The 21,155-nt window shown below is 34.0% G+C and overlaps 5 protein-coding genes and 1 non-coding gene across 9 annotated transcripts; 2 read left to right on the top strand and 4 right to left on the bottom strand.

Moving 5' to 3' along the window:
• The first annotated feature begins 40 nt into the window (after positions 1-40).
• LOC110610299 lies at positions 41-2,391 on the top strand. Its single transcript, XM_021750162.2, has 3 exons — positions 41-456; positions 752-895; positions 1,934-2,391. The coding sequence occupies exons 1-3, from the start codon at positions 169-171 to the stop codon at positions 2,063-2,065; spliced, it is 564 nt and encodes a 187-aa protein (XP_021605854.1). The 5' UTR covers positions 41-168; the 3' UTR covers positions 2,066-2,391.
• A 997-nt stretch (positions 2,392-3,388) lies between these two features.
• LOC110612355 (grpE protein homolog 2, mitochondrial) lies at positions 3,389-7,329 on the bottom strand. 2 transcript variants are annotated; one of them, XM_021753123.2, is made up of 6 exons: positions 7,029-7,329; positions 4,933-5,143; positions 4,652-4,845; positions 4,337-4,504; positions 4,076-4,204; positions 3,389-3,663 (listed from the first exon to the last, which is right to left on the bottom strand). In XM_021753123.2, the coding sequence occupies exons 1-6, from the start codon at positions 7,170-7,172 to the stop codon at positions 3,571-3,573; spliced, it is 939 nt and encodes a 312-aa protein (XP_021608815.2). In that variant the 5' UTR covers positions 7,173-7,329; the 3' UTR covers positions 3,389-3,570. The 2 variants fall into 2 exon arrangements, with proteins under 2 accessions (XP_021608815.2, XP_021608814.2); XM_021753122.2 differs by having other exon boundaries at positions 4,652-5,143.
• A 1,703-nt stretch (positions 7,330-9,032) lies between these two features.
• On the top strand, positions 9,033-10,806 carry LOC110611842 (GDSL esterase/lipase At4g26790). The gene is made up of 3 exons (XM_021752358.2): positions 9,033-9,575; positions 9,709-10,198; positions 10,291-10,806. Exons 1-3 carry the CDS (start codon positions 9,213-9,215, stop codon positions 10,482-10,484), a joined length of 1,047 nt encoding a protein of 348 aa, XP_021608050.2. The 5' UTR covers positions 9,033-9,212; the 3' UTR covers positions 10,485-10,806.
• Positions 10,807-10,815: 9 nt separating this feature from the next.
• Positions 10,816-12,903, bottom strand: LOC110611843 (upstream activation factor subunit UAF30). Of its 2 annotated transcripts, XM_043954982.1 has the most exons (4): positions 12,752-12,892; positions 12,557-12,651; positions 12,166-12,367; positions 10,816-11,285 (listed from the first exon to the last, which is right to left on the bottom strand). In XM_043954982.1, the coding sequence occupies exons 2-4, from the start codon at positions 12,565-12,567 to the stop codon at positions 11,157-11,159; spliced, it is 342 nt and encodes a 113-aa protein (XP_043810917.1). In that variant the 5' UTR covers positions 12,568-12,651; positions 12,752-12,892; the 3' UTR covers positions 10,816-11,156. The 2 variants fall into 2 exon arrangements, with proteins under 2 accessions (XP_043810917.1, XP_021608052.1); XM_021752360.2 differs by lacking the exon at positions 12,557-12,651 and having other exon boundaries at positions 12,752-12,903.
• A 1,800-nt stretch (positions 12,904-14,703) lies between these two features.
• LOC110611841 (EH domain-containing protein 1) lies at positions 14,704-19,068 on the bottom strand. Of its 2 annotated transcripts, none has more exons than XM_043954979.1 (16): positions 18,796-19,068; positions 18,609-18,688; positions 18,434-18,502; positions 18,296-18,353; positions 18,112-18,167; positions 17,988-18,030; positions 17,850-17,911; positions 17,351-17,464; positions 17,063-17,165; positions 16,892-16,941; positions 16,580-16,708; positions 16,234-16,485; positions 16,016-16,095; positions 15,623-15,749; positions 15,206-15,349; positions 14,704-15,090 (listed from the first exon to the last, which is right to left on the bottom strand). In XM_043954979.1, exons 1-16 carry the CDS (start codon positions 18,878-18,880, stop codon positions 14,905-14,907), a joined length of 1,638 nt encoding a protein of 545 aa, XP_043810914.1. In that variant the 5' UTR covers positions 18,881-19,068; the 3' UTR covers positions 14,704-14,904. The 2 variants fall into 2 exon arrangements, with proteins under 2 accessions (XP_043810914.1, XP_043810915.1); XM_043954980.1 differs by having other exon boundaries at positions 17,988-18,027.
• A 1,708-nt stretch (positions 19,069-20,776) lies between these two features.
• TRNAF-GAA lies at positions 20,777-20,849 on the bottom strand. The gene has a single exon. It is a non-coding gene; the product is annotated as a tRNA-Phe (tRNA).
• Between the last annotated feature and the right edge of the window lie 306 nt (positions 20,850-21,155).

Here is a 21,155-nt window from a genome sequence, read left to right as displayed (position 1 = left end):
GCGCGCCATACGGTTGGGGTTATTTAAGACAGCTTTGTGGTGTTTGAGATAACTTTACCTTACGGCTCGCTGCTGCTGTCGTGACCAATAATAACGGAACCGCCACCGACGACTGTAACCCCGAAAAAAGCCGAGATTTCGGTTTCGCCGGGGTGAGCGGGACGAGGAATGGAAGGAGTGGGGTCTCGACTGGGCCGTGCCTCTTCTCGGTACGGCCCATCAGCGACGGCCACTGTGTTTAACGGCCCTGTGAGGAAGTGGAGGAAGAAGTGGGTCCATGTGTCCCCGTCTTCCACCGTTAGTCACCATAACTCCCACTCCCAGTCCAACGGCCATACCAACAACAACTCTCGTCTCCTCCTTTGTCGGTGGACTCCTCTTTCCCCCTCCCCCGCCACCGCCGCCGATACGTCCTCCTCCGAGGAGCCTCCCAAACGCAAATTCCGATACACTCCGGTATGGGCCCTCTTTCTCTCTGTGCTAGAAAATATGTAAATGGGTTACCTTTATTTCAGCTTACCGGTTATCATCTGTTCAACTGCTGGTTGAGTTCATTTGCTGGACTCTATTATAGTGCGAGACTGGGGTTTAACTTGTGTTTCCATTTGGTGGTCACTAGCAAAAGCATTCCTGCTTTTCAATTATGCACTCAAATAATTGGATGAAGTGGTTGTAGATTAGAGAAGAGGATTCTGTTTATGTTATTTTATTTCACCAACTGAGCTTGATTTGATTGTTTTCATGCCTCAAGATTGCGGTGCTAGAAGAAAGGATGAAGACAGCCAAAATGGTTGATCATGAAGCTAAGGTAGGGAGCATCAACCAGTTCACAACACTGCAAACCGCCAAGAGCGATGAGCTAAATAGTGACACTTCTTTGAAGACAGAAACCCAGGTATCGTTTTATAAATTTTTGGTAACTATTTGATTGCCTCAGAGATTTGGCCCTTCTATCTTATCTGTATTCCTTTTCTCTTCTTCTTCTTTTTTTCCTTTTGCTTCATCGTGCTTGTGGTTATGAACAGTAGTTTATCTTTTTTCATGGGAATGAGATGGTTTCATTTGCATTCATTTCTTTTCCATTTCCATTTAACATCAGAAGTCGTACATATACTCAACAAACACTTAACTTAAAGGAGACAAGGAAAGGCCAGAATGCTACCAAGTCTTGGCTTTGCTCAAGAATGATAACTTTTTACTATTGTCTTTGATTTTATCGTTTTTCTATGCTCATGAGAAGAAGTTTCAGTATGATGCAGTATTAGGTTAACACTTTCCATGTTTGTAGATTGTGCTTGAAAAATACATAAAATAAAATGGAATTAAATGAATAAACAGGTTTTCTGGATCAATACCCTGTTGTTTGTTGAGGATTATTAGTTGAGAGAATTGCATATCTTCATCTCCCTGGCCATGGGTTTTCTCAATAGGCATAATGAAAAGATTATCTCTTCATGGATTGTGGGATTCAAAATTTCGCATCCATGACAAACATTGTTACCCAATACTTTATTCATGGATTTTAATGCGGTCAAAAAAAATTTTGAGGCCCTTCATTGAAAAATATTAAATTTTTTATAATGAAGTTTGTCACTAGAATTCGTACATTTGTTTTCTCATACAACATCAACTGAATCTTTGAATGTCATGCTACACCAAGCAGGATTAATCATTATGAAGCTTGTTTGTTACATACAGACGACTAGCAGGCATTTTGAGATATTTTTACCTGTTAACAATCTGGCATATAGAAGTCATGCTAAGAATGTGCTAGACAGTGGGAGTGTTTTTTTGGTAATTCTGAAATTGTTGAAGGGGATGCTGTTCTCAATGTATGAACTCTGACCTTTTTCACAAAGAGGCAAGCACTGGTCTATTAAAATCAACTCTAAAGTAGTAGAATGAAACAAGTGTCCTTTTCTTTCCTTTACAGGATTCGAACGCAAGTAATCTGGATTTGGGGTTGTGCTTGAAAGGCCACAATGGTGAAGATAATAACCATGGCCAGAGCAAAGAGGGTCAAATGAAGAAAGCAAGCTCTGGTGGATTCTGGAAAACTGGTTGATACCCAGCAGACCCTTGAAACAGAAGAAGCTCGTTAGTTATGCACTAAGTATGAAGTATGAATTAATGATGATTATGGCAATTTGACAGAATCTATGTTGTAGGAGGAGCAATATTGCTTCATCTTGTAATTAATTGTAAGGTAAGGCAAGGCAGCAGTTATTAGATGAATGTTTTATATCAATTAAGGCATTTGTACGTAATGAAAAACCATCTCATCCTAAACTTATATTACTGTGTATGCATATCGTTTAGCTTCGCTGTTGCCAAGTTTACAGTAATCAATGCATTATGAAGGAATAAAATTCAGTAACTCCATTTGCTTCACGATAATTTTTTTTTTTAAATATTTTTTATATTTTCTGATATTTAAAACACTCAAAAAATTTAGTCAAATTAAAAAAAATAAATTATTTTTTAAAAAAATAAATTTTTTTCACATTTTAAAATTTTTATATATAAATTTATTAATAAATTTTATTTTTTACATTAAAATTAAATAATAAAAATAAACTCTCACCAAAAAATATTTTCTATAAAAAACATTTTTTAAAATAAATTATTTTTTCACAAAGAGTTTGAATAAAATCATTTGAATTTAATTTATTTTTTTTAATAATTTATTTTAGTGAAATGAAAAATATTATTTAATTTAAAAAAAATTATTTTAAAAAAATAGAAACTTTTAATAATTTTATAAAAATTTATTTCGAATAATATCAAACGGAAGATAATAATAATTGGACTTTGATTCATCCTCCCATTCAACATTCCATATTCTTCCGGTGACAAACTCGGATAGAATGTTGTCGAATTTTGACGACTTTATATTAAAAAAGTAATGCGTGTTGAGTCCTTAAACCATTTTTATATAAATAGTTAATGAAATCTATTTTAATAATAACAATTACAGATTTTATATCCATTATATTTAAATAAATAGAATTTTAAATATTTTATAAAACTATCAAATTTTCAAAATAGAAAGTATAATTCAAATATATAAAATTTAATAAGTTCAAAACATTTTTCAAATAATAATCGAGTTCAATGTGGAGTATATTTGGCTGTCAACAGCTTTGCAATTCTGTAGTTCTAAGCTGGATTGTTAATCCCCCTCTCCCGCTGGAGAATCTACTATCACCCAGTCCATTTCTTATTTCTTCTTTAAAATGGAATAAGAAAAAAGAAAAAAGTTTTTATTTATTAATTTATTTGGAAGGGGAAGGGGGGGATGGATGGTTAGTCCTACTATAAATCAATGATTCCTCTAAAAGGTATATATATATATAAAAAATAACAATATGTAAAAAGGACCCAAGTATGTCAAATTTCAAAACTATAGTATAAGCTTAAAAAAGAATTTTCATACCAATGACCCTCTTGTAAGTACACTAGATACCAGGTAAGGCCAATCTAGCAAGAAAGCGTTACTTTCCAATTTTATCTCACAAATGCAAAACTTTTTAAATTCGTATCCTGACCAAGTCTTCTAGCGTTACCACCTTAATTGTTGGACCCTGCGCCATTCTCCTCTGCCTCCTTTGTAACACCAACTTCAGCTGGCCGGATAACACGATCATACATAGAATATCCTGCCTGCAGTAGGTAACACAAGGCATCAGTTCACTATCTACTCATGAATGCATGCCTAAATAAGCCGACTCAACACCACCCTAAATCCAGTGACTAATAAGGCAATCCTTTGCAACAAATAGGAAAAGAACATTATAAACTTTAATACCGCGTGCAGTAAGAGGATGTAATGCCTCCTCAAAAAATGAGGCAAAGAGATCATTCCCAGTTTTATAACAATGATAACAGTTTCAACCAAAGGACAAATATAACATCATGAATTTTTCTTCAGTCTTACCTTCAAAAGTCTTGAGAGTTTAAACGGAATCTTATTTTGAAGACAAGAATCAACATGGTTTCTTAATTTGTACTGATAAGCAGTGATAGTCACATTAGTATTTATATGTTAAAAAACTCGGTGTTACTCAAATAATACCTTTAGAACTGCCGCAACAGTGCCTGGAGGCTTAGAAGCATCTGGTAACTGGAAAACTGCATTATGCCTATGCGGATCGAATGGCTCGTTTATTGGATCAAATTTTTCTATACCGAATTTCCTAAATACCTGAAATCCCAAATATCAAAGTTGTTTCAGCATTAAATAACTGCCCTCCCAATCACATCTAGATGCAAAATATTGGCAATTAGGATACAGTGTGGTTGAGTGATGGTTGATTAAGTAATAAAAGATGTTTACCTCAGCAAGCTGCTTCTCAGTCATTTCAACCCCTTCCAAAAGAGTCTTGAGGAGTGGAACTGCCCCAGCAGTATCAGTAGATGCATCAATTTTTGAGTAACTGTCTTTGACAACTGATGAAGCTCTTCCCAAATTGTCTGCAACATCAAGGAGACCCTTTGCAAAATTCTGCAGCACGCTCATGAAAATTAGTTATACAGTGTAAAATTTCTGAACAAAAGCATAACCATCCAAAAAGAACAGAAAAAAAAAATTTCTACGCATCTAAATCAAAAGTTAACAGTCATTAGACAATAAAGCAGCCACTAAACAAACCTGTATGGCAAACTTTTTCGAGTTCTCTGCTTCACGTTTTGTCCTTTCCATGACATTCTCCATTTCTGCATAAGTGCGAAGAACTTTATCTTGCATTTTTTCAATCTCTTTGTGCTTCAACTTCAGAAGTTCTTCCTTTTCCGCCACAAGCTTCACCAAATCATCCATTGACAGATCACCTTCAGCCTCTGAATCTGAATCAGAAAATTTAGTTCGTTTAGTACCTCTTCTCCTTCTTTTGACAGATTCAGACCCATTTGATTGGGGCTCCGAATTAAAACCTGATTCTTTTGTATCTGCAGAAGATGTTTCTGCCTTATCAGAAGGCTTTGCATCTCCATTTGATTTTTCTGATTCAACATTTGAGGAAGCACCATTATTCTCTACACTGCTCCCTTGTTCCTTTTCATTAGGCTCAGGGGATGCAGAGGAAGCAAATCCAAATCGTTTAAAGGGAGAAGAACTGAAGGCTGAATGATGAAACAAAGACACCTGGCTTGCAACAAGTTGGAACAGGACAAACATGTATGTCATTTCAAATTTTTGCATCACAAAGTTAACAAAAAGTAGATGAAAAGGAGGAGGCCATATTCAAAATCAAGAAGCTGCAATAAAAATGTGTTATTTACTATATAGCTCGTGGGATTACCATTATTAACACATCGGTTCCTTTAATTTGAAAATACAAAGATTTACTCCTCAGATTTGATAAAATCAAAAGTTAAGTTTTTCCTCCAATTTAAATGGAATATTCAATTAGTCAAAGCTCTTCGACTTGATCTAATGAGAGAGAGAAAAAAAATATAACTATTAAATCTAATTAGAGAAAAAATCATACAACTTTTTAAACTACCCTTTCCCTCTCTCTCCCCTCTCTTTTTCCCCTTATTTCTATCTTCCTCTTCCTCAATTCTGTTACTACATCACTAAAACCTTCACCATTGGAGTAAACTATGGAACTCTAGGAAACAACCAACCACCACCTTCCTAGATGGCCAACTTCGAAAAAAAGGACAAAAGGAAAAAAACCATAGACAGCATCAAAATACTCGCCATTTTCACACAGATCAACCTATCAACCAACAAATAGAAACAAAGAGATAAAGGGAAAAAATTCAATGATTCAATCAACAAAATGATCAATTTCAATTAACAAAATTGCAAAACACTGATGTAATACATAATTCAATAAAAAAAATTGAAGTTTGGTGGCAGAAGTATGGAAATCTTTTTAGTGCAACCAAATTCAGCTGCAACTTCTTCATGTCACCTATTCGATTGGCATCATCAGACCCACTAATAATCATGTTGCAGGAGACAACAATGTGAAACTCCATCTTAGCAAAATCTCACCCAGTCATCTATTAACCACAATTGAAGTACATGGTCAAAACATGTTTGAACTTAGGAAAACGGAAAATTCTAATCCTGAAAAGATGAGCTGGGCATGGAATTTCTAGGCAACAGGTTTGGTGCACATTCTCTCATTTCTTTATAGAAGTACTGGAATAGTTGAATGTAAGAAGATTGTTGAGTGGAGGCAAATTTTGTTGGTTGGAAAATTAACGAGGAGGAGGCCGTTGGCAGTGTGAGAACTCATACATTACCAGCCAGTGCAATAAGAGCTTTGTGATAACTCAGTATCAGAAGATTTCATTTCCTTGTAACTAGACAAAATGTCATTCTGAGTGGCTGTATCTTTCAACAGAACACAATGAAACTTCAAATCCCAGACCATTACTTAATAAAGCCTCGAGAAATTTCTAAAATGAGCGAGCAAACAAACGCTCTCATTAAACCCAGTTTTATTGGTAATAAGCATCACAATTCCTAATAGGAACATTGTACTCTAGAAAACCAAAAAAAATTGTTGTGAAACAAAATATTGAATATTAGAAAGGTGCGTACAGGCTGTAGAATAATGAAACGCTGCGTCTTAAAAGAGGAGCTGTTATCGCTTCAAAGGTTGAGCTGTCAAGTATCCTGTTGTGAAAATAGTTTAGAGTTGCTGGGAAACTGTTAGATGGTTAACATGTATTCTTGACAGCTATAAATGATTTGTTGATTTGTAAAAAGAGGATTATTCTTCATGTTAATGAAGATTGATTGAGATTGAGATCCACTTACTCTACTTGTCCTTTTCTTTCATTTTGTATCACACCAGAAATCTTAAACCCTATAAAACCCCCAGTCAAAACCAAACATGAGGACAATCCCACGAAAATAAATACAACACTAAGGGGAAAAACCTAAAAACAAAACAAAACAGAACAGAACAGAACTGAACTTCAAACAATTTACTTAAAATCCTTAAACCCTAGCAAAACCCTAACCGAAAGCCAAACTAAAAATTGAAGCTGTTTATTAAGTGTCACACCTGATTATGATACGCATGAACTAGGGAGTCAGTCTGATTAGAGAATAATGGTAGCTGCTGCTTCTGCGAAGGAGAAAGGAGAAGCAGGGAGCGCCGGCCCACGGCCCTCGATGCGCGTGACAAGACCACCCTGGACATCAACATAGCTGTAGAGAATGATTAATTGGAAGCTAAATGGGGGTTATACAAAATTCCAGGGAGGCAGAGGAGGAGGAGGATTCTAGAGAAAGTGAAGGAAAATAAAGAGAGGGAAAGTGCGTGTGCTTGGAGCGAAAGACACAGGACTGAGACGAGAAGGCGTTGATTTGTGTTAAGGTATTTATTTAATGACCGAATTATCCTTTTCTATTAGGAAAGTTCTAAATGTCTCCCAACGAGGGTAAGGATTTTGAGTTTTCTACAAGGGTATTTTTGTCCTGTCATGATTGGAGGTTAGGTTTTTCATGGAATGATCCAGAAGCTTTTGTACAGCGAGGTAAGAGGGGCTATGTTCTGAATCTACTGTTCGGCAGGCATTTCAATTCAATTAAGACAAATAAATTTATTTTAATTTTTTAAATTAATTAATCTCTTATATTTTTATGTAAGGATTAAATAAATTTTAAATTAATATAATATTAATATTAAAAGCTGTTTGAGCTAAGGATTAAACAAATTTTAAATTAAGATTTTAAAGCATATTTTCCCCTTTCATTGTTTGAGCTAAAAGCTGCTTCTCTTAGTTCTTTCAATGGTGGCTTGATGTAATTGCGGAATTGTTGTCTTTTCTTTCTCAAAGGCTAAGTTCCATTGTTTGTATCTTGATCTAATATTGCATTTTATATCTACGTCTATAGCTTCATTCCTCCTTGGTATGAAAAGTTTCCAGGCTCCTCGATGTCGTAGCCAACATGTTTGCTTTTATGCTCTTTAGTTTATTAACGTACCTTTGGCTACTATTACAAGAGCAAATATCTTCTGTTTGGACTTCTTCAAGCATAAGCAGTAGAAAATGGCAAGAATGGAGGAATAGCACAATATAACGTTGATTCGGATTAGGGAGACTGAGTAAAGCTGAATTGGGTCTTTAGGATTCTATAGGTTATTGGGTTTTTGTGTTCTTAGGCCTTGGAAACTTGCATGGGTTGGTTATATTCCTATAGGTCATGGGCTTATTTTAACTCTTGATCTTTTCAGTGGAATATTTCCTTATCTTTAAGAGAAAAAAAAAATTATTGTTTCCTATATAACAATTATGCAAACTAGTTTGTGAGTAGAAACATAATTTAATTTAAAAAATATTCTCATTATCAGGTTAAAGAAAACATTATACTTACTATAAGGTGATAGAAATTGGCCCTTAGCCATCTTAGGTAAAATTTACATTTATAGGAAAAAGCTAAGGGCTTCTGTTAGGAGTCTCGTGACTTTCAGATGTAATTATTATTTACAAAAAGTGGAAAAAAAATTTCAAGCGTTACATGTTCCTCTCTGAAACCATTTCTTCTTCTATTTCACCCACGCAAATCCATTCCTCTGCCTACTTTACAACCACAACAAAGCAAAAGAACAGGACCCTTTACGTTAAGCAGTTCTTGTTTCCAATCAAAACCTAACATAAACATCCAAAGCTATTAGGCAGATCAACTGCTCCATCACATTTTAACTGTGAATCAAAGACTCCCGTCTTTGATTATGAGATTTTAAAAAATACACTGAAATTAAACTTTGAAAGATTATATTACATATTTTTATTATAATGTAATTTTATTAATGTTTTATCCGAGAATGTAAACTCGGGTTGAATTAAGTTAAATTTTTTATATCTATTTTATTGTTTCTTTTTTCTTTTTTAGAATCATGTAATTGTTCTGACATGCGAAATTTCTGCAGACGTTATATGTTAGAACTATGATGTGGCCTCGGAAGAATCGAGGAACACCATGTGGATACGTCTTTAAGGGCAATCTCACTGTAATTAGAAGTGGGTTGCCAGTTTTGGCAAAGGAATCAATACCCAATATTGGCAATCACCTACTGAAGCAATTAAAAGTCTCAACAAACTTCATGTGTTAGAACTTTTATTGCCTGAACGAAATATCCCCCTTCGCCAGATTCACAAGTAATCATCTTCCTTACCAGCTTCACCAACCGTCTCTAGGATACTGATATTATATACACAACTTGAGTCAAGACAAACCAAATATGGCAAGTGAGACCATGTGGTTCTGGTTAGTTCATCTGCTACTGCAAGTCTTTACTGTAAGAGGAAAAGTTCCGGCCATCATTGTGTTCGGAGACTCTTCGGTCGATTCAGGCAACAACAACCATGTATCTACAGTGCTCAAGAGTAATTTTGCGCCTTATGGTCGGGATTTCTATGATGGTAAGCCAACTGGAAGGTTTTCCAATGGTCGGATTCCGACAGATTTCATTTCTGAAGCGTTCGGGAACAAGCCAATAGTACCTGCATACTTAGATCCAACATATGATATAAAAGATTTTGCCACAGGAGTTTGCTTCGCTTCTGCAGGAACTGGCTATGACAATGCTACTTCTGATGTCCTAGTAAGTTGTTTTCAGGCAATGATGCTAGAATTTAGCAGAATTTGCATTCACCAAAGCATTTTTCGAATGAATTTCTGAATGTTTTTGTTGAATCAATCCATTTATTTTATATTCTCTCTCACTGGACTTGCAGTCTGTAATACCTCTTTGGAAGGAGTTGGAGTATTACAAAGAATACCAGGAGAAGCTTCGAGGATATCTAGGAAAGGAGAGGGCTAATGAAGTACTAGAGGAAGCACTCTACCTGATAAGCATTGGAACAAATGACTTCCTTGAGAATTACTATATATTTCCAGGCAGATCATCTCAGTTTTCTGTTGCAGAGTACCAGAATTTTCTAGTGCAAATTGCTAGAAATTTTGTTTCAGAGCTTCATCATCTTGGAGCTCGGAGGATATCTCTAAGTGGGCTTCCTCCAATGGGGTGTTTGCCTTTGGAGAGAACTACGAATATATTTTTTGGAAGTGAATGCATTGAAGAATACAATAATGTGGCCAAGGATTTCAATGAGAAGCTGAAAGGAATGGTCACTGATCTGAATAAGGAGGTTGCTGGGATCAAACTGGTGCTTTCAAACCCCTTTGATATTCTCTCACAAATAATTGAGAATCCCAGTTCTTTTGGTAAGTATGAATATCATGGCCAATTGTAGTTTAATTATGCTTTAAGTGAATTCATAAAGGAGACATTTTTCTGATATGGTTCCTATTTACAGGGTTTGAAGATGCAACAAAAGCTTGCTGCGGAACTGGGTTGTTTGAGATGAGCTACATGTGCAATAAAAGAAACCCATTTACATGCTTTGATGCAAATAAATATGTATTCTGGGATTCTTTCCATCCCACAGAGAGAACAAATCAGCTTGTTGCTGATTATGTGGTAAAGAATTGTTTAGCCCAGTTTATGTAATGATGACCATAGATAATATTCTTTATTAGTGTAACAATTCTAGTTCTAATCCTCATTGGTTGCATCTTTAATGGTGGCTTTATTGTAAATTAATAATCGACGTAGCATTGTGCCAAGCAAAATTCTTCCATTAATTTACTTTTGAGTGCAGAAAGGAAGTTTCTCCTTGAGTTGATCAATCTAAATTCTCATGAACAAAATGAACGATTCAATGTGATCCCACCAGACATAGATGGGAAATGCATTGATTGGTAATTTTGCAAAGACAACAACTATTTCATAAGTGGGTCACATAATATTTCAACTTCTATGTATTCTTCAAGGAATCAGTGCAATGCAAAAACCAAGCAGATATACCAAGCATGGGATACATGTCCTTGGATATAATTAATCCTCACTGAAAAGTTGCAAGGAGCTCCAGGGAAAGTTACCACTTTTGTTCATGAATTCGATTTATCCCAACGGTCAAAGAATAATCAATACTACATGCCAAAAACATCACTTTTGATATTTGGAACAAAAAAAAAAAAGAAAACTAAAAACCAAAAATTCTACAATGAAAAAGAAAAGGCCAAAAAAAAAAAGTCAAAATATTTTAGTAAAGCTTCGACTTGAAACTGGAACCTTATCCTGAAAAAACAGAACATTGATGCCTTGATCTCAAATTGCAACTTATTTTGGCTCTTTAGGAAAGTGCAGTTTGATAAGAGACGGTAGTTCAGCTAGATCAACCTGAGGCTTGCCCAATAAAATACTCTTCAGCTTTTCGTCACAGTTGACAACATTCTTGTTGTTTGGATCCTAGTGAAAGACACATCCAGAGTATTTATGAGAGTTGAGAAGACAAACAAATATTAGAATACTATTGAAGGATAACAGGAGAAAGAGTTGGAATCACATTTGCAAGATATTTAGCAATTTCAGTTCTATGAATTAAGAATTAAATAAACAACCTTATGTGTGCAATAACATCGTACTGGCATTAACTATTTGAAAGATCAAGAGAGTTACTCAAACTAACTGAAAATTGTTCAAGAGGTACCAATTAATGTATGCTAAATTCTGACATGACACGTAAAACCACATTTTAGAAATAATATGCGGATCATAGATGGACATTAGACATATCTTCAAGTAAAACAAATAATATTTTCAAGTCCTAATTGTAATAATACTCATGGTAGATGCAAGAAGAAAAATATGACTCGTGAAAAAATATAGTTGGTAGCAAAACATTAGCTAAAAATTTTTTAACAAGGGTGAGGCAATTATAAGCTCAACATTATATGAGAATTAGTTTAACTTAACAATTATGGATCAAATATTTGCATATAGATTTGTGTACTCATTATACTCAGTCTAATTGATTTTGCATACATTTTGATACAAATATTTAATCTAACAGTTATTAAAACTTATTTTCATATAGGCCATGTTGGGCAACAACTTTTTAATATTAAATGTTTTGACTAGAGAGTAAAAACACTAGCTAGAGTGATCAGATAGTGTATCATCTTCGACAAAAAAAAAAGTGTATCATGAAAATTCACTCCCTCTAACATTTAGCTAACAGCTACTACAAACCCATGAGGTCAAGCTAATATTAGTAATTAGATGTACCCTTATGAAGAAGTTACTTCAAGATGTATAGCTGCAAAATTAATTGGAGAAGTAGAAGAACCTGGAGATTATTGGTCTTGATGTAGGACCAGACACGCATGAAGCAACCCAAACGAGAAATTTGAGACTGACCCACAAACTCTCGAAGTGTTGAAGGAAGATTTACAAGATCAATCAAATTAGCAAGCTTCTTAGGGTTGTCTGTGACAGCCTTCTTCACTTTATGCGGCAGCATTCTCCTCAAGCCTGTCTTTGCTTTCTTTCTGCAACTCAAAAATAATAGATAGTTATCAATATTCCCGTGCTACTCAGCTCTTAAAAGAAGACTTTAAAAAAAAATCTCCATGTTAATTTGGCGGTTTGATAAATTAATTCATTCAAAAATCGAGCAGCAGAAATAGACAAGAAGCACAAGGCAACCCCGAAACCGTATGGAGAATTTAATCAAGCACCTGGCATGCATATTCAAAGAATCCTCTACAGAATCCAAATTCAGTAATCGTATCTTGCTATGAAACCAGAGAAACAACTTTATCTACTGAACGTACTACGGCATAAAGTTCAGTCAGTTCGAATCAAATAATACAAAAGGGAGTTAAAGAAATTGAAGAGCAACAGAAGAAAGACTGAAACAAGATGTATCATACCGAAAGATTGTAACTTGAAGGTGCAAAAGGGCAACTAATAGAATACTTCAAGAGTCTGAATCCCAATTTTCTGAAAGAGCTTCGATTTATTTTACTGCTATGATCCAGACTATGGGAGGAAGTGAAAATACTCGAATTCTCTCTCTCTATCTCTATCTCTCTCTTACGGCGATAAATAAAATAATACGAAAAATCCAAATTTTTTTGTTATTGTAATTTCGTCCTCTAATTTTGGTGTTTTCTCAATATGGCCTCTTTAAGTTAAAATTTGTGCAACTGTGTCCTCTCACCTTTTTTAACCTTGCAAATGAGAGGTATTATCTTATCAGGGGCTCCCCACTACTGTTCGGTGATTCATTGAGCTGTTAATTTACTCGCTCTTTTTTACAAAATAGAGTCCTGAAATTTTATGTATTTACAAAAATTAGTATAAATGAAGGATAAAGCATGGACAAGGAAGGAGAGAAGAGAGCAAATATAGTAAGAAAAATGATCGAGGTACAGCAAAAGAATCTGCCCAAGTGCAGCTGTGGTGGAGGTAGATAGAAGAGACGAAACAAGGGAAAGTGAAAGCTGCTGCAAATGAAACTAATGGCTGTGATTCATGCTGGAATAATCAAGCGGTAGAAGAGGTAAGAGTGTCGGAAAGTTGTAAGGAAACAAGCAATTGCAGCTTTTCGAAGAATGAGTTTTCATTTGAAATCAAACTGTTAGAGACAGAATTTTGCTTGAATGAAATAGTGTGCACTAGGAAATTGGGAAGAGCTAAGGCGTTGTCGAAGTTGGATTCGGGGACTTCTAAGTAATGAATATTGCTGTTTGTTTTCTTGAAATTAAAACCTGCAATTATAGGTAAGGAGGAATTTAATAATTGAAGTTGGATGATGAGTTTTAAGAATAATCCCATCAATAATTTGTTCTCTTAAATTTCGAATGAGAGTAGTCATTGACAAGATGATTGATTTGTTTTCTAAGCAAAATTAGAATTGATTTTAAACCACCTTTGAGGAGAAGTCTAATGCGTCTCACAATTAGTTCCTGCAACTAGTCTAATTGATGTTCTCCTTATGTTGGAAAGACTACATTCATCTCATTTTATTACATGAGCTCAAAATCCTATGAACTGAATTGATAAGATTAAGAATTTGAGCTTCAAAAATTATTTTGCATCTTTCCTTTCAAATGTGCCAAATTAATTTATTTGGACATCTTCTTAGAGGCACCGGGACTGGAAAAATAATCATAACAGTTTCTTTATCAATCCGGGTTTTCAAAGATAACTTAGCAAATTTACTATTCGATCATTAGCTAAAAAATATATATATATGATTAACTAATTGGCGAATTTGAGAAAGAGTAGATGTTATATCCAATTGAAAAAGAATGTTATTCAGATACATTTCAAGTAATTGTAGTAAAATCTGATCTATTGACCTTAAGATGTTTGTGTCAATACAAGCATGTTCAAGTAATTGTTACTCTATAAAATCATAATGAAAATGCAATTTTATTTTTCTTCTAAACAAGTACGATATTGAAATTTTCTCTAAACATGATTGATTTAAGATCACTCCGGATCTAGGCCTTTTTACTAATTAGTCTCGGCAAAGCTCCTAGAGGGAGTCGGTTGATGAGGGTGAAATTCAATTTATAGGTTTATTGGAGAAGGTAATTAAGGAAAAGAGAACACATATATTAGAGCTGACAACTCGCGTTTGCTAGTCATGAACAAGCCATATCAGCTTTACAAGATTCTACCATTATTTGAAAAAAAAAAATTACAATTAACAGATAATTACTACAAACAGGACACTCACCCTCATTCATCATCGATCATCATTCCCATTTTCTCAAAAGAAAAAACAATAAAGGGCCATCGTACCCTTCGCTCCTCCAACAGAAAAGATAAACTAGAAGCCTGAATAAATCAAACATTATAAATTGACTACATATTCTCTGAATAATTCAATCCATTCAAATCAAATATTATGAATTGGTTATATATTTTCTGGATAACTCAATGGATTCAAGGCTCAAGCCCTCTGATGACCCAAAATCGATTTGTCCAATGATCCTACAATATGTAAATGATTTGAAGTCTATATAGTCTTGATCTAGATTACATACCCTATACATTGCTAATATATGGTTTCTTAGTCGTAGGGATTTCTGAAGTTCTTCAAGAGCTCTGGAATGTCATAACCAAGCATGTCATCTACAGCTTGTATCATTTTAGGCTTCAACTTTTCAAACTTGTCGATGCTGTAACCGGTCAAAACCTCTCTGAAGTGCTCAACATTTGGGAAATCACCTGGAGGCAAGTGGAACTCCCTTTGAACCTAAAGAAACAAGAATAAGGAAAGTACCACAAATATATTTAAAGCAAGACAAATGTCAGGCATGTCCATATACATGCTTTGGAGAGACAGAGAGAGAGAGAGACAGAGGCAAAACCTTTCGAAACTCATCTACCAAATTATCTACAAGTCTCTGTTGAGCCTTTGCTTTACCCATCATTGCAGGCATCTCCTTTTTCAGATGACTAATAATGTAAGCATGTATCTTAGCAGCTCTAGCTCGTTTCACAAATTCATTGATCTGTAAGAATATAAAGTAATCAGAGTTTTAACCAATAGCCGAGTCCAATAACAAAGTTTTATTTCCTAGAAAAATTACTTTGGGGGATATCAGTTCACCAAGTTTAAAAATTTGGAGAACATCATGCAAATTAAGCTTCATTGCACAACCAACGGTTCATCCTAGTACATAGTGCACACATGATATATTGTGTGTACATACTTGTGATTCTCAAACTTATAAACATTGATGAAAAACATTAACTTCTAGCAGAAAGAGGGAAAAGCAACACACCCGACGATCACAAGCCTTCTTTGGTATATCTTTTAGATCTAACAGAAGGTCATCCTGTTCTTTCTCAAAAAGTTCTTTCCCAATTGGACCAACAGCAGCTTCATTTACAGGTTTATCATTGAATGAGCTGCCAAGCAATGAGAAATTAATTTTCTATGACAATCAACATGCAAAAAGACACAAATAACATCCTACCTCTTTTTCATGCTATTGTTGCATAAACATTAGAGCAAAAAGTTCAGAATCACAAACTACCATTTGGGGAATTTGTTTTTACCAATCCAAGAAACCTTAAAAACCTAATGAAATCATATTCCATTGATACACTATTAATATGCTTGAAAGGGATCTCCCCAGTTATGCTATTGAACAAATTTATCAATAGAAACTTACCCAATATAAACACGCATGACTTCAGGAGTGTTTAGAACTTTCCCTAGTGACCACATTAATGCACCATAAACTCTCATTAGCTGCAGCGAGAGGACAAAAAAAGGTATTAGAATGCTTCACCAACAATATGAGAGAAAAATCCATACACAAATAGATGCCAACGAGAGTGCTGTTTTAAAATCAGAGAATCAAAAGCAAAATGTTGAACGAGTTCTTACTTGTTGAGTATCAACTTGGTCTGCCTTGTTCAGAACCACCCTAATCTTATCATCATGACCACGCAAAGATGAAATGACACGCTTGAACTCATCACTGATATCAAGTTTGTGAGGATCAAACAGAAGCAGAATGAGGTCACACTTTGCAGCAAACCATGAAGTTACACCAGTAAAATCATAAGCTCGTTGTGTTCGTTGTTTTTCCCCTGATAAAACTCCAGGCGTGTCCACAAATGTAATATGCTCCAGCAACTTCAGGCACAAAGACACACATTGATATAGATATATGCAAATGCTTCAGATAACATCAAGAATATCTTTACTGATTGTAGAAACCAAGACTCACAGGATGAGGCATTTGAGAACATTCAAATTTTGATAAAAATGCAGTTCCAAAAGTTGTCAGTCCATTAAAGGGCATATCTGCTTGGACTGCCACTGTGTTGCCGGGTATACTCCTTTCATCAGTACCAGACTGTACAAAGCACCACTAGCATGTAAACACTATTGCTAAAATATTACAAGAACAGTAATGAGATACTAAGTAGATTATTAAAAATGGATAGCAAAGCAATATGCAATAATTGTCCTAGTGCAACTAGTTGGCTCAAGTCTGATACATCAGTAGAGTTTAAGTGTAACTGGATTTTCTAAATACCATAACAACAACAAATCTGTCAGTTGTTGGCTCAGGTCCAATATGAGCTCCTGTACCAGCATCAGAAAGACAAAAACAAATTAGTGACAGGAAATGGAATATAACTCTCACTTATTTTGTGGGGGAGAGAGAGAGAGAGAAGAGAGAGAGAGAGAGAGAGAGAGAGCTCACCAGGATAACCACTCTTAAGTAAATGTTTGATGAATGTTGTTTTTCCTGTGGAATATTGGCCCAACAGCATGACCATTGGTTTGGCATCAAAATCACTGTTTGTCTGCAGAGGACAAGTGCCCAGATACCTATAAGCTCACATTCTACTATGTTGTGGAATCTATACTAAAGCATGAATAATACTATTGAACAAACTTTACACAAATCCTGAAATGTGAAACTAAATCAAAAACTAGTTGGACAAATTATCTTGGTAAACATCAGAAGCAAAAACTATTGCCCACTTACCAACAGTGGAGATACAAAATCATTAAAACGATAAGTAACTTCTAACGGCTTGAGCTTCTGAATATACAATCTCTTTAACCCATCAAAGATGGATGTAACGGAGGATAGAGGTACCTAAGAAATTACCATAAATTTTGAGCACAAAAAAAGTAAGAGGTGTGAGTAGAAACCTAAAAAAAAAAATTAACTTGAAAGCAAAATAAAACAATGCAACACAAGGTTTTTGCATGTATGAGGAACTTAGTACCATCAGGCCATGGGTTAATGACTCTGTAAAAATTTGTCCTCTGACTGGACAAGATTAACTTGGTAGCAAATACACAGAAATGGATCTCGAAATTCTTTTTATTTTTATTGATCATATATGCAACAATTTGAATATATGCTTAATATGCATTCGAGGGGGAAAAGGAGGTTCCTTGCATTATGAACTACAAAGGAGGGAAAAAAATCTACTTTTTTAGAATCTAAGCACCAACTTTCAATGTACAAGGTGAACCTTTTTCGATGATTTTGAGGAAAACCAACTGACTGAAGGCGATGTTTCCACTGGAGGACTAACTGCATTATTGACAAGCATTGTTTAAACGATTACAAAAAACCACCGTTATAATAAATAATAAGAGGAGTTCTTTACCATTTATATCAGGGTCACTTGATTTTGAAGTGCGCTTTTTCTTCTGCCATGAATTAGATTTAATAATTAAAAAATAGACTGCAAGTCAATTTTAGTAAAACAAAAATATTAGCAAAACACTTACAGCAATCAGGGCATCCAGACCTTCCATGGATGGAGGCTTCAGATTTTCAAAGTCAACTGCAATATAGTAAAATATGAACTTAACATCACACAAAATAAATTCTTCAAAGTGCTAAAACTGAAAAAATTAATAAAACAACATCAAGCATGGAATCAGTGAGCATAATAAAACCTATATAACATACCATCGCTTTTTAAGAGATCACTTGTGATTTCATGTCCAGCTTGTGCCAGGGAAACTAACTACAATTCAAAGGAACAACGGATCAGTAAATAACAATTGATTCCCAAAAAAAGGGCGGAAAAAAGGTACTAAATGGAACCTGCATAGCACCGATGAACTCATTGAAGCCAAGATATCCCTGTCGCTTAGAATCTGAAATCGCCCACACCTATTATGAAATGGGGAAAGGAGAAGAGTGAATCTTTAGTTAAACGTACTAATATAAAACAAGAAGACCTCAATACTGAATTGAACAAAGATGCAGAAAAATAAACCTGCTTGAGATCCTGTCGAGATAAATTAGACATTCCAAAGAACTTTATAGCATCACTACCGGTGATCCGACCATCACCATCTGAAGAAAAGAAAAAAAAAAAAAAAAAAGCAGAGCTCAAATTACAGTACTAATCAGCAATTGTTTACCAAAAAAATCATAGATAGAGGTGTAGGAGGAGAATGAACCTGAATCAGCGAAGTTAAACCACTCAAGGTAGGTCTTCTGGTTCTCCTTGGAGCAAGAACCGATTGGTCCCGAAGATATTTCCATGATCACAAATTATCAGTCAAGCAAACTTTTTGGTTTTCGATTATACGATTCCGAAGTTCCGTTATCCTAAGTCGATTTGTTTTTTCTTTTAAATTATGAACAAGCAAAATCTAGAGAAGAACTCTTTCTTCCTTTTCTCGCGTTTTGGGGGATGGGGGGAAGAGAGTCCTTTCGGCCAACGAAAGGGTCTGGGATTTGTAGGAAAACGCTGTCGTTTTCACTTGTTACTGTTCACTGTATCTTAAAATTTGAAATACTCAAGGTGACGTCCTTTAAAAAAAAAAAAAAAAACAATTTTTTGGCCGTCATTTAAGAAATTTTAATTGCGTTTAAATATAATGCATGCTTTAGCTTGTTGAGAAAAAAATTCTCTTAGATTTTCCAAAAATCCCAAAAAACCTTAATTTGCCACCTTTTTAGAAGAAAAATCAATTTAAAAAAGCAAGGAAACTGAATTTTTTGTAAATTTTCAATAACCAAATGAATAGCAATTTTGGCTGAAACACTGTACCGGCAAAGTTCCACTTCATGACCAATTAGCTTGGTATTTTAGGGTCTTATTGACGAGTTCTGACTTAGTGCCGAACAAAAAGGACTAAACTGGAATTATCGGAGCCTAAGTTATCCAAGTCCGAATCATCCAAATCCAAGCCATCTAGACTATTGAAATTGAGAACACCCAAGTCCAAGTCCAAGTCCAAGTCCAAGTCCAACGGGTCACTGGTCATCTGATAACTACAGCGGTCCAGCAGGTCTTCGCAAGTCTTTAGGGAGGTAAATAGATAAAATATTTACGAAAATAATTCGATTTAAATTTAATTAAAATTTTATAGTAAATTATTCAAACTTACTTCATATCTAATTATTATTATTTGAAATAATATTTGAAGGTATTTAATTTTATATATTTTTAATAATAATTATATAAAATATATTTTTGTTAATAATTTTATTTAAAATAAATAAATTTGAATATAAATATATAAATTTTATTAGATTCAGATAATAACATCCTATATATATAAAATTCAACAGATGATTGGACCTTCTTCACTGTGGTAAATCCATTTTCTTAAGAAATACAAAATGTCCTTTCTTAACCATAGAGCTAAATTATTTTTTAATTTTAAATTATTATATTTTCTTAATTTGTTTTTGCCTTTATTTTTTTACATTTAATTATGAATTTATTAAATCCGATTAATATAATTATTTATCTCAGACCTTTAATTTTTATTTACAATCTAAAGTAAAGTGTTAGTATTTAAGAACATAAAAGAATGATTGAAAATTGATATTTAATTATATATGTTAATTGATAAATATATTATGGGCATGCAAAAATAAATTATCATGTGTGATTTTATTTTTTATCATGATAATTTATTTATTATGAGATGAAACTCACTATTTTACAATTCAACCTGAATTAACTAGATCTTAATTAGGTCATGCAATTTCTTTTTTTTTTTTTCCTTCCATTTTATCTGGAAAAGTTACAGTAAATGTAAAAATAAATAAATAATTTGTAAGTTCAAGAAAAACTCACAAAAGTTAACTGTCATTACACTAGCTAACAAGCCCATATGCAAAAAATAAAAGTTACCGATAATTAAGCTCTATTTATTTTATGAAAAATATTTTTTATATTTTTTAATATTTTAAAAAATTTAATTAAAGAAAAATATTTTTTAATAAAAAATTATTTAAAAAAAATACTTTTTAAAAAAAAATATTTTTTAATATTGTAATTTTTATTAAAATTGTTATATATAAATCATTAATAAATTTTATTATTTTCGGTAAGGAAACAAAGTTGTAATAGTTTCCTTTATAGGCAAAGAGGTAAACGTCGAGTGAATGGGTATTTTACGAGCTACTTGAGACTTGCAAAAATGCGGTGAGCGTGGATCGAACACGCGACCTTCAGATCTTCAGTCTGACGCTCTCCCAACTGAGCTATCCCCGCATGCCTTTCGCTTTCTGAGCTTTTTTCTCTAGTTTATTTTAGCAAATATACTTTTAAATTAATCATTAATATTTTTAATAAATATATTTAATAATTTTTTTTCTTTATTTGATCAAAAAATAAAACTAAATAAATCCAGAATTTCTTGTTATTGATTTTGAGATGAAATTAAGAACTTATTTGATGTGAAAATAAGAAAATAAACTTACATGGTGTAAAGCTGCATATGCTGACAAAAGGACATCACATTTACTTAGCAGAGATAGATCCATTCCCAGTTTAAGAGTGGAAGATAGAGGTACAGTA

Source organism: Manihot esculenta, chromosome 3, assembly GCF_001659605.2.
Source record: "Manihot esculenta cultivar AM560-2 chromosome 3, M.esculenta_v8, whole genome shotgun sequence".
Taxonomy (NCBI): Eukaryota; Viridiplantae; Streptophyta; class Magnoliopsida; order Malpighiales; family Euphorbiaceae; genus Manihot; species Manihot esculenta.
The sequence above is the reverse complement of the archived record's forward strand: the minus strand, read 5'-3'. Positions and strand labels throughout refer to the sequence as shown.

What these genes read in the sequence shown, in the direction of transcription:
- LOC110610299 (XM_021750162.2), top strand. Translation starts at nt 169, where the DNA reads ATGGAAGGAGTGGGGTCTCGACTGGGCCGTGCCTCTTCTCGGTACGGC. An exon ending in GCAAATTCCGATACACTCCG is followed by an intron (nt 457 to 751) that starts GTATGGGCCCTC and finishes TCATGCCTCAAG; the next exon opens with ATTGCGGTGCTAGAAGAAAG. An exon ending in CTTTGAAGACAGAAACCCAG is followed by an intron (nt 896 to 1,933) that starts GTATCGTTTTAT and finishes TTTCCTTTACAG; the next exon opens with GATTCGAACGCAAGTAATCT.
- LOC110612355 (XM_021753122.2), bottom strand. Translation starts at nt 7,172, where the DNA reads ATGTTGATGTCCAGGGTGGTCTTGTCACGCGCATCGAGGGCCGTGGGC. An exon ending in TTCATGCGTATCATAATCAG is followed by an intron (nt 5,144 to 7,028) that starts GTGTGACACTTA and finishes GTTGCAAGCCAG; the next exon opens with GTGTCTTTGTTTCATCATTC. An exon ending in CTGAGAAGCAGCTTGCTGAG is followed by an intron (nt 4,205 to 4,336) that starts GTAAACATCTTT and finishes TTGGGATTTCAG; the next exon opens with GTATTTAGGAAATTCGGTAT.
- LOC110611842 (XM_021752358.2), top strand. Translation starts at nt 9,213, where the DNA reads ATGGCAAGTGAGACCATGTGGTTCTGGTTAGTTCATCTGCTACTGCAA. An exon ending in ATGCTACTTCTGATGTCCTA is followed by an intron (nt 9,576 to 9,708) that starts GTAAGTTGTTTT and finishes CTGGACTTGCAG; the next exon opens with TCTGTAATACCTCTTTGGAA. An exon ending in TGAGAATCCCAGTTCTTTTG is followed by an intron (nt 10,199 to 10,290) that starts GTAAGTATGAAT and finishes TCCTATTTACAG; the next exon opens with GGTTTGAAGATGCAACAAAA.
- LOC110611843 (XM_043954982.1), bottom strand. An exon ending in TCAAGACCAATAATCTCCAG is followed by an intron (nt 11,286 to 12,165) that starts GTTCTTCTACTT and finishes GTCTTTCACTAG; the next exon opens with GATCCAAACAACAAGAATGT.
- LOC110611841 (XM_043954979.1), bottom strand. Translation starts at nt 18,880, where the DNA reads ATGGAAATATCTTCGGGACCAATCGGTTCTTGCTCCAAGGAGAACCAG. An exon ending in GTCTGGATGCCCTGATTGCT is followed by an intron (nt 18,031 to 18,111) that starts GTAAGTGTTTTG and finishes AATTCATGGCAG; the next exon opens with AAGAAAAAGCGCACTTCAAA. An exon ending in GTCATGCGTGTTTATATTGG is followed by an intron (nt 15,750 to 16,015) that starts GTAAGTTTCTAT and finishes ATTGCTTGGCAG; the next exon opens with CTCATTCAATGATAAACCTG.